At 38.1% G+C, this 12,044-nt stretch overlaps 1 protein-coding gene across 1 annotated transcript in view; it reads right to left on the bottom strand.

Annotated features, from left to right (window-relative positions):
* THSD7B (thrombospondin type 1 domain containing 7B) overlaps positions 1-12,044 on the bottom strand; it is a 909,295-nt gene that overhangs the window by 556,371 nt on the left and 340,880 nt on the right. The window contains exon 5 of the mRNA XM_007964862.3: positions 7,595-7,764. Coding sequence (XP_007963053.3) covers positions 7,595-7,764 — 170 coding nt within the window. The remainder of the gene's footprint in view (positions 1-7,594; positions 7,765-12,044) is intronic.

Genomic DNA, 12,044 nt, shown 5'->3' with positions numbered 1-12,044 from the left:
GCCAGCTTGATTATCAGTTTTACTGAAAGTACGTTCTCTGCCTTTCCACCTCTGTGTCTTTGCACAAGGCCTGCTTCCTCTGAGACTCTGTCCCATTCACATGAACACCTGTTTAAACCATGCACTTGCTTTAAGGCCCAGGTAGAAGCTTTCTTATCCCCACCTCTACCCTATGCCCCCACGTCTCACTGGTTTAATCTCTTCTTACCTAAAATCCCTATTTTCTCTTAAGGTTATTATTTCATTTCAATAGTTATTTATTTAACTGGCTCACCTCCCCTCCTAGACCATTAAAGAGGTGAAAAGTAACACTGATAAAAATAAACAATTTTCATGGCTTCTATAAACTTTTTTATCTTTAAAACAACAGAGGGATATATTTAACTATGGAAATCATTTAGAAATCAACTAGCATTGCCTTATTCCAAAACTACTGGGCAAAGCCCCCATTTCAGTCCAGGCCGATCTCTCTGGCCCAGTAATGCTCCTTGTTTCTTTCTCCTTTGTTTTCCTTCCCAATCTTTCCCCATGGGCCATTTCCCTCACTTAGGATCCTTATACCTTTTATTTTGTCTGGTTGCATTCTGGGCTCTCAGAGCCACCTAGCTTTGGCATGGAATTCTGATATCCAGGTTGCAGAAAGTTTTGGTCTGGTCAACAAACAATTCCTTTCTCTCTGCTATCTAAAAAACAGAGAATTCAATCAAACTCAAAATATCATTTTCTCATGTTTAAGAGTTTCCATTTTGAATTCCAGAAACATTTGCTATTTGCCTTTTATGTGAAGAGTATTGACACTTGGAAATACAAAGAAGAATATCAAACATGGCCTTTAAGGGCCTTTACAGCCAAACCAGTGACAAAGACTATTATGATAATAGTTAGAAATCAAAGAAGTGATGTACTACAAGAGTATGAACTTAGGGCTACAGGATTAGGAAAGCTGAACAATTTCTGGTAAAACCATTGGCAAAATCCAAATTCATATCTAGGTCTAGGTCATTCACAATCTCCCTCCTCCATGATGCCACATGCTTTAGTTTCAGCAACACACAGTAGTGAATTTTCAGTTTAGTTGTGTTAACTTTGAAGAAATATATAACACATTGCACGTGTTCTTCCTCTTCAGGAGATCAAATTAAACAGGACTCACACATCATTTAAAAAGCAAATTTTTCCATAAGCCATTTGTTGTTCCCAGAGCAACCTCTACTCAGTGCTAGGCTTTCTCCTCAAATATCCAGCCTCTCTCATTCATCCAGAGTAGCTCTCTCCTGCTCTTGTTTAATAAGGTGCATTTTACCTTGAGCTAAATAAATTAGGAAATTTTTAATATCAAGAACAGTCTGATAATTTAATAAACACTTAAAATAGGAATGCCAATATTTTTGCTAAGCCCATTAATTCAATAAACATTTGCTATATCACACTAAGGTAAGTTTGTTACACTTGATTTTAAAAATTAACTAAACTTAGGTACAAATGCAATCAAACAGAACCAGTAGAAACCAATCTCGCTTTGGACTCTTTCTGACTTCGTGTTTCTTTTGTTCCTTAACTCTTCCGAGCATTATACTTTTAGAGAGAATATTTGAACTATATATGTAGACATATGGCTTATAAAGTCTATGTCTGCCTCTGCAAAAAAGTGGGAATTTAAAGAGGGAATATACATAATTACTTTCACCAACTCTTCTACTTCCTTCCATTTACAGATAACAATTTAGAAAAGAAATTTGTTTACACTCAGCCTAGGCAGCATGACACGCTAAGTATTCTCACTCAAGAAGAAGATGGAGTTAACACTAGAGATCTGGAGCATCTGTGAGTCTAGGATCCTGCATCAATAACCCAAGGAGAAATGGCTTTCAAGTCCTAAACTCTATCTTAGTGTGTAGGTTCAAGATATAAGCGGAGAGATAATGCAGCCTAATGGAAAGAAAAGATCCCTAAGAGTTTGACTTAAGTTTCTTCCTCCTTCCTCCCTGCTCTCTCCTTCCCTATTCCCTCTCCCTTCTCTCTGCTGCATTCTCCCTCTTCCTTTCTTCCTCTTCCTCCTCCTCCTTCATCTTTCATCCTCCTCCCCACTTCTTTTTCTTCCTCCACTTCTGTTCCTCCTCCTTCTTGCTAAAAACACAGGAGTAACTGCTTGCCTTCACTCATCTTCTCATTCTCTCTCCTCCCCACATCTTTTCATTACCACCTGTGTCATTGTGAGGAATCCAGAGATCTGAATGTTAATAATTCTCTTGTGCTACCCTTTGCTGACTTTCTTCTACACCTATGATTTCAATAATTGAAGAGGTTTCCAAGATAGAAAGATTACAAGCCAAGAACCTTATCTCTCTTGGCCTCATGTGAACTGTCATCAAATAACCTGCTGTTAATTAGCAAAGGTTGTTTTATCCTGTTATCTCTGCTTCTCTCTTAGCATAAAGCAAGGGAAAATGCTATAAGCCCATTAAAACAGTCTCATTGCTCCTCTAAGGGTCGACATCAAGGGAAATTCTTAGTGTACTACTTTCCTGACACCTTATTCTCACACCCAAATGACTTTATTGACTTTAAAACCAATTTCTAAAGACAGGTGAAAGATATTTCCAGTATTTCAAATGATGGTGGAATATCTCCTCCAAGTGCCCCTTAAGATATCAGCTCAGAATGTAAATTACTTTATTTCATAACTCAAAAACTTCCTGGATAATCAGACACATTTGCACATAGGATATGATAACTCATGGTCATTTTCTTAGCATGCTAATGTTTTTACAAGCTTAAATACAGTCAATATGAGATTTTCTTTCTGTTTAAAAACCTACAGTAGGGGGAAAAAAGGCTGCGCCACATACCCATATTCTCAAAAACAAAGTCTTAATCCAGAATAGCATAAAAGGCCTACCTTTCCACTGTCATTGTAACTTTCTTTTACCCTGAGCTCTCTTCACACCAGTGCACAGGCTGCTACTGAACATAAACCTCTCCATTTCTTCTCATGTGTTCTTCCACACCTTAGAACATGCTTATGGACTCTCCAAGCTCCTTTTAAATATCACCTCGACGAAGATTACTCTTGGGCATCAATAAATGGATTAAACCATGTTAGATATGTAATCATCAAAACACTTAAGTCACTGTAACATACGTATTCAATAGTTCAATTACTATCACAACTAAAAGCCTATAAATTACTGGGGGACACCCTTATGACAGCTGCACTTTAGTGCATAGACTAACTCATAAGAGGCATATAATTTTTTTAAACAAATAAATGTTTGATTGTTATGTAATTTTACTCACCAAATCAACATATTCAAAATCAAATTAATGAACTAGAAGACTGGTACAACATTTATGTGGTTTACATTTCCTTCAAAGTCAGAGTTAAAACCCAGAACCCCAAATATATTGTTTCCATATACTACTCACGATATGGTTTGGCTGTGTACCCACCCAAATCTCATCTTGAATTGTAGCTGCCATAATTTCCACATGATGTAAGAGGGACCCGGTGGGAGATAATTGAACCATGGGGGTGGTTTGCCCCATACTATTCTCATGGTAGTGAATAAGCCTCATGAGATCTGATGGTTTTATAAAGGGACACTCCTTTTGCTTGGCTCTCATTCTTTCTCGTCTGCTGCCATGTAAGACGTGCCTTTCCCCTTCTGCCAAGATTGTGAGACCTCGCTAGTCATGTGGAACTGCTAGTTCATTAAACCTCTTTTTCTTTATTAATTACCCAGTCTCAGATACGTCTTTATCAGCAGCATGGAAATGGACTAATACAACTTAGCATTCCAGAATGTGTGCCCTTATGTAGTCATGTACTCTTAATGCCAACTCTGAGGCCAGAATGAAGACAATATTTCAGTGCAGAGGGGGCAACTAATGCATTTAACAATTCATAGCTAAATTGTGTTCCATTTTTAATACAATATCAATAGTGAATCTGAAATATATATATTTTAGAAAATTCAAGCAATATTTTGCTCTACTACAACCACACCAAAATTTTTTCTTGATTTTTAAATATAGTTTATTGTTTTAATAAATTTTGCTTCACCATATGAATATATGGCATATCTACTTCTATGCCACTTAAATTCATATTTGTTGATATCCTAGTCTCTAGGTCACATTGACATACATGGAATGTCTTTATTAGATTTTGAAAGTGCATTCCTTGGTTCATGTTTTACTTTCTGAGAAATGACTGCTGAATGCAAACTGAGTGGCTTTAATTTTATTTGAGAAAAGGCAAGAAGAAAGTGGTCTTACCAAATTCAAGCTTTTATTTTACAGGTAAGCATCACTTGTGATGCTACTTGATTTATAAAAGAAAAACACAATTCTCTCTCTTTTTTTTTTTTTTTTTATTATACTTTAAGTTCTAGGGTACATGTGCATAACGTGCAGGTTTGTTACATATGTATACCTGTGCCATGTTGCTGTGCTGCACCCATCAACTCGTCAGCACCCATCAACTCGTCATTTACATCAGGTATAACTCCCAGTGCAGTCCCTCCCCCCTCCCCCCTCCCAATGATAGGCCCCGGTGTGTGATGTTCCCCTTCCCAAGTCCAAGTGATCTCATTGTTCAGTTCCCACCTATGAGTGAGAACATGCAGTGTTTGGTTTTCTGTTCTTGTGATAGTTTGCTAAGAATGATGGTTTCCAGCTGCATCCATGTTCCTACAAAGGACACAAACTCATCCTTTTTTATGGCTGCATAGTATTCCATGGTGTATATGTGCCACATTTTCTTAAAACAACAAGTGTTAAGCAAAATCATAAATAGTCCTCTACATTTTCATTCCCAATTCTACTGGCTTGGCTAATATTACTGGTAATATTTACACTGATGGTTACAGCACTATTTTGGCTGCATTTAAAACACCACATGAACACTGAACAACGGTATCAACTAAATATGCCATAGGTGTTATTATACTGTTGCAGAAAACATCATGAATTGAGGTTCAATGAGGAACAAGATGTCACCAAAAATAAGTCATCAACAGGACCATATCAACGTCAGGATTTAGCTTCAGCATCCAGCCTGGCCAAGAAATTTGGAGACCCTTGGGAGGGGATTAGTATTTTTTAAAATTACTATTATTACGGCATCTAGGAGTTATATGCATTCTATAACAGGAAGGATCCATGGAAATGAAGTTTGCTTTTCCCCCAAGATTGTGAATTCCTCTAAAATCTGGTTTTTGGAATCAGAGCTGCTAAATCACCAGTGGATGATGGGGTTTTGTACAGAAGAAAAGTTAAGCAATCACACTCCAGAGTGAACAAAGCGTACCCTTGAGTCTAAGGGAAAATTAACCTTGTGGGGATGTCAATACTGACTCACAAAGGAATTTCCAAAGTCAGTGCTACTAAAATACTTCCTTCCTCCAAAGTATGAATATCTAACATAACAACAATATTAATAATTTGATGTTCACAGAAACTGAACGTGAAATGTTTCCAATTTTAACCTTTATTATTGCATTAACAGACAGATTTAAAATATTTATATTCTTCTTACTTCACTGGGCAAATACTCACAGGTTCCTAACAATAAAAATTCAGTTGTTCCTTTGTGTTTAATGGGGGCCAAGAAGAAATTCTCATTCCAGATTTATCAAGGTACATCTATAAATGATAACAGTAAGAAGTGAAAGCATTTATAAGAAAGGAAAGTAATGGGCGAACAATCCCGCTAGTTCGCTTCCACACAAGAGCAAAATAAAACCTTTGATAACAACTACTAAGGTAAGCAGTAAGCTATACAGTGCCTTTATGGCAGCTGTGCTGTGTTATCCAGCATAGTCTTACTTGCTATATTCAGCTCTGTACAGGAGTATACGATCGTGTTACACATCTATGTATTTACATCCAGGTCCCATATCTAGCCTCTCCCCCTGAGAACTGGACTGTCAGACTTACAGCTTTCTAAGTACTTTCTGTTTTCCTGTGAACACAGATATTAATTTCCAAGTGTGCTCTGGCCTAAGACATTTTCCTCCTCTTTAGATGCTTGGAGTAGATTGTACTAGGGCTTGATAGACTGTTCACTCTGCAAATAACACCCCTTCTCTATTCCACCCGCCCCCCACACTATGTAAGCATATAATTCCCAATTCTAGAACACCAGACTTCCACTTGCCTCCTACTTATAATCTTCCTGCCCAGTAAGTTTCCATTTAAAAAACTAGAAAGATGAAGCCTGAAGAAACTTTAGAAATAGGTGATCCATAAGAAAGCTATTTTTACAAAAGAAGCTTTAGAAAGATGAAAATGTCAATAGCAGATTAAAAGTTGAAGCTGAAAAATAGGTAGGTCATAATGCATCAATTCTATACAAGTTTTATTTATATGTTGATCCCTGAAGACCCTCCAACAGTAGACGGTAGTCGAAGAAAAGAAGAGAGGAGCTGGAATGGAAAGATCACCAAGGTTTGAAAAACTAACCTGGAGCATTTTAATCTAAATTCTGTTCCTACAAATTCAGAGGAGTAACTATAGTCATGTTTTGTCCTGAAATAAAAAGTGTTTAGGCTGTAATTTTCCAAAGTGAAATCAGAGAAGGAAGAAAATTCAATCATTATTTTAAAAAACAACTGTAGCCCTGTCAATGTGGCCTTTTAGCACCAATTGTTGAAGCAAAATGCTAAGCAGTCTGCAAGAACCATCCCATCAGATACCTTAACTGAGGCTATGGTCACAGATGCCTATGAATTCTGCAAAGCTATGACACACACAAAAAGACATCTAGCATGACAAGCTTTACAGAATTAAAAGGATGCATTACTATAGCAAGAAAATTTGCATCTTGCCTTCCTAACCAAAGCCCACAGTGGAAATATGTCCTCGTACCTGGCAAGCCCAAGGAAACATTCCCATCTTTGCCACTTCTGCAGGGAGTACTGCTTGTGTTCTCCAATTAGAAGAGGCCACAAATTCTTCTAGAGTGGAAGCATCTTTGTCTTCTCATGACTTCTCAACCAATTGACTTCCATAAATCCGAGTAAGTTTCCCAGTTTCTAAATGTTATCACTATCTGCACTCTGAAATAAATGCACTATTGCTGGGTGACGCCCACCAATTAGAGAGCTTATCATGGAGGAAGCTACTGCTTTCTCTTCTCCTCTTCCATTTCTTCAGAAAAATTAAAATTTGGCACCAAAACACTGGATCCTTGATATTTAAAAGGAATATGTTTGTAGAAATTTCCACATTAAAAAATTCACACACATAAAAATTCCTTTGAGCAAAAAATTTTAAAAACAGAAGAATGCTGTTCATTCATTACTGACTCATTCCTGGCATACCACACCCTTAGCTTGTAGCATTTATCTATGCTACTCACCCTAACTACATTTTCTCCTTTAACTTTCACTGTGACTCTTGGGAGACAGATTACTTTTGCTACTATTTCTAACTATCCCAAGCGTTAGGGGTAGCATACAAATGGTTGGCAAAATAAATATTAAATTCGTGAATGCTAAGTGTCAGTTATTTCAAGAAGAACACCAGAAGAGTTGGAGAGATTTTCCTTCCAACCAGCAGCGCACCATCTGTCCCGGAACTGGCTGCCTACCTTCCTTGGCCCTCAGTGCGGCAGCTGCCGGTACGCTCTGGGTACAGTACACCTCCCGGGTCTGGATCCCACCGCCACACACGGGTCCCATCACATGCCAGTGGGGATCCTGCTGCTCGAAGAGGAGAGAGACTTGGCATTCTTTCCATTCAGAGGTTCTCCAGGAATACCTGTTTGGTTTGGTTTATTTAAAAGAAGAAGAAGAAGTAAGAAAAATATACAACTCTAAGGGCAACTTAAGTCATGAAATCAAGAGGCATAATCTCTCTTTCTAGGACCAAATCTTTGCCTGTGGATAAAGAAGTATACTAACTTTGTATTACTAAATCCCTTTTATTTCCTAGGAAAAAAAAAAAAATCCAGCAGCCCAGCATGACAGTAGCACAGGATGACCAGGCTAAAGGAACGTGATAGGGATAAACAGTGAATGCGTCTCAGCCTTGAAGCTGGAAGAGAGTCAGGGGATAAAGAGAGGAGTTGGAAACCAAATGAGCCTAATTCTTGATAGCTGAACTTGTCATGGGGTTTGACTTCACAGACTTTCAGATGACTTTGTGTGAAACTTGGCTTTTCTTTCTTAATAGGACAGTGTGTGAATGTGTGAAGTCATAAATACATTGTTTTACATAGAGCTATCTCCAACTTTCCAATCTTCTCGATATAAGAAACTCTTTACCCATTTGACTTGTCATTCACATAAAAGTATATGTATTAAAAATGAGTTAATATCATGCCACTATATTTAACTGGTTAATACTTTTTTACATATGCAGCCATACTGTTATATAAACTGATATAGCAATATGTCTCCCTAGTTTATAACTGGTTAATACTCAGATACACACAGACACACCCACAAATAAAGGGGAAAACACAATGGAGTTTGTATACAATGTACAGAAAACAAAACAACTATCACACTACTACATTCATACCTGGAGAATTATTTTAGACAGAATTTCCTTTTGTGGATTACTATAGCATTCTTTAAGCTCACAGCATTAATATAACCTTGAGGCACTCGTAAAAACACTGAGAGACTCATTAAATTTGGAACGAAAAACAAAGCCTAAGTAACATTCACATATCTGCTGTCCCATTTCATATTTAAAGAAAAATTTATCAGCTTTGTGATTGTTTAAAAGAAAAAAAGGGAAAAACCAGCCATAAAAGTAATCATATGTCACCAAGATCCTGGCTTTACAAAAACTAGAGTAAAATTGAAATCAAGTAACAGATGTCAAAATAAGAAAGCAAATCTCCAAGAAACCTCATAGTGACAAATCCCTCACAATGAATGTCATCATTCTAAAAAGCCTGAAAGCTAAGAATCAGCTGAGAATCATTAGTCTTGTGAAAAGCCCATCAAGAAAAAGGATTTGGACAGTCCTCTGGGATTTGTTGTAACACGAGTTTTTCTCCCTCAGCCTCACTACTTAATTTTCCCTTTTTCTTCTCTCCCTAGGCTTATGAATTAGTCACTCAGGCAGATAAGAGTTTGGAGTGCAGAGTTCAGGTCCTTCCTATGCCAGGTGAATATAAACAACAATATATTTCTGGCTGGGCACAGTGGCTCATGCCTGTAATCCCAGCACTTTGGAAGGCCGAGGCGGGTGGATCACCTGAGGCCAGGAGTTCGAGACCAGCCTGGCCAACATGGAGAAATCCTGTCTCTACTAAAAATCCCAAATTAGCCGGGCGTGGTGGCACATGCCTGTAATCTCAGCTACTCGGGAAGCTGAGGCAGGAGAATCACTTGAACCCAGGAGGCGGAGGTTGTGGTGAGCCAAGATCGCACTATTGCACTCTAGTCTGGGCAATGGCTGTTAGAGCAAAACTCTGAAAGAAAAAAAAAAAAAAACCCACAAAACAATATATTTCTAATTCCTACATATGAGAAATAAAGAGAAGTTCATTTCTTCACAGGGACAGTTCTTTTCCAGAGCCAGGGCTCTGAAACCCTTTCTCTTCACAGAGTCAGTCCTTACCCTATTCTTAAGGGCCACCTCAGCAGAAGGCTTGTTTCTCAGATTTCCAGTTTCAGGGCACAGATCTTTCATCCAGGGCAAAATAAAATGGGGCATGAGAATGCTGGGGTGGATGACTACCAAGATCTCATTTCAAACCCTCTTCTTCCAAGGGTTCCCCCAAAGAAGAACTTTCTGGCCTGAACAAGGGGGTCAGATACAGCCACTGACTCAGAGACTTCTGTGATATAGTTAATAAAGAAGACAGGCAAAAAGAGGGTAGAGTGATGCAGATGACAAGTATGCTTTGGAGTCCAACCAACTTGGTTTGAATCAGAATTTCACCACTTTCTAGTTAGTGACTTGGGCCCAATGTTGTTTTCCTACCTATACAATGGAGATAATACCAATCATTGAGCCTGACATATAATAAATGTACAATAAGTGTCCATTCCCTTTCTTTTTCTATCCATCTACATGGGCCTTTTGCCCATTGCTGATGTGGAAAACACACACATGTGCGCATTTACATTTTATTTATGAGGATTTCATTGATTTCATCCAAAGTCTTAATATTAGAGATCCGCAGTGGCCATGGTCTAAGTTCCAGTAACCACAGTTCAACAAAGAGCAAAAAAGAAACAAAGTTTATAGTAATTTTTTTTGCTTGTTTGAAAGGAAATGGGCCTCTGTATAAATTGCTTTTGCAATTAATTTAACATGACCCTACACAATTTAGTAATGGAGAAACTTGGGAAGTTATTATGAAGAAAAATGAAAACAAGAGTGTAATGACTATATTTGTATATAAAGTAACAAGAAAACTTGTTGGTAGCTCGTTAACCAAAACCACCCAACTTCCATTCACTGGCAAATGATAAATCCTTTAGAGAAGACATTTATCACTATTGCTATTTTTTTACCACCTCAGAGAAAATATCAGCCTAGCAAGAGGGAGAGGAAAAACCACACCAATAAACGACTTCTATATTCCTTTTTATAAAAATATGGGTCTTTTCATAGTCTTTGCTCAACCTTTTTTCTTTATTTTTTTCAAAAGCCCTGTCTACGTTTAGTCACAAATCACCCCGGCAGCCATGAAAACTGAACATCCTGAGCTGCTCCAACCAGAGAAAGTGTCGCTAGGATCTGACAGAATAACAAATCAAAGGAGCCCACTCAGCTAAATGTTACTCCCTTTCTCCTTTAGAAGTTGTTACAGCGATAGTCCTCCAGCCTCCAGAAAACTCAGCTTTCTGATGCCTGGAACACTCTCTTTAATGGCTAAGCCCATGTCGAACACCAGACCTTTTCAACCCTCCATCTCCCAACTCTCATGCCTTTCAAAGCAGCCTCATTTAGCCCTCCTGGTTAAAAGAGAATGTGGGGACTTGCAAAGGCCAGCATGCTACCTCCTCTGAGTCAGTGCTTCGAAATTGGCTATGGAAATGCCTCAAGTAGAGTAAATGGCCATAGAATGAAAGAAATGTCAATTTCCATGGCCCCTTACCAACGTGAGAGTGTGAATCAGTGTGCTTTTTTCAAAGTGTCTGGCTAAACAGAATAAACAAGGCATTAATTTGTTTGGACTACTAGGGTATTAGGGCAGATCCTCCAAGTAGTACAAGTAACAGTCAGTATTTTCTGCCTGCTTACTCTACACCAGGCACTGCACTAATGAATTTAGGGGCATTACTTCATTTAATCCTCCCAACAATCCTATGAAGAAAATCTTATTTCTCCTTTTACAGATGGGAGAATTGGCATAAAGAGTAAGTAACTCTTCCAAGGTCACATGAGTGAAAGCAGGGTTCAAAGCACGGTTTGATTCTAAAGCATACCTTCATGATAAAATGACACTCTGGCAGATTAAAATGGTAAATGGCAAACCCATTTACTCAATCAGATCGTCCAGAAAGCTCAATCAAGTAGTACGGAATGCAGTTTCAGTAGACAATGGGTAGTTACCTGTCTAGCCATTACAAGGACAAGTCAGTGTTGATCTTGGTCTGAGGAAGTGTGTTCTGCGTGTAAACAAAAATATAATCTGCTGACCAATGATATTTGACACTGCCAAAATAACTTTTCTTCTAATCTCAAATAGAAGTACAGTTTGAGAATATATTATAATGAATCATTTTATAATTAGAGCCCTGTGGTCACCTAGGGATGAATTTCAGCACTTTCAGGAGATAGTCCTGTCTCACTTCATGACAGAGATATGTTATAAGAAATGTGTCATTGGGCAATTTCATTCTTTTGTAAACGCCATAGAGTGCATTTACACAAACCTAGATGGTCTAGCCTACTATATACCTAGGCTATATGGTGTAGCCTATTGTCCTTAGGCTATGAACCTGTACAGCGTGTCAATTTACTAAATACTGTGGGCAACTATAACACAATGGCAAGTATTTGTGTCTCTAAACATGTCTAAACATAAACAAGGTACAGTAAAAATAAGTATTATAATCTTATGGGAC

Source organism: Chlorocebus sabaeus, chromosome 10 (genome assembly GCF_047675955.1).
Source record: "Chlorocebus sabaeus isolate Y175 chromosome 10, mChlSab1.0.hap1, whole genome shotgun sequence".
Lineage (NCBI taxonomy): Eukaryota > Metazoa > Chordata > Mammalia > Primates > Cercopithecidae > Chlorocebus > Chlorocebus sabaeus.
Note: the sequence above shows the minus strand (reverse complement) of the source record. Positions and strands in the feature narration are given on the sequence as shown.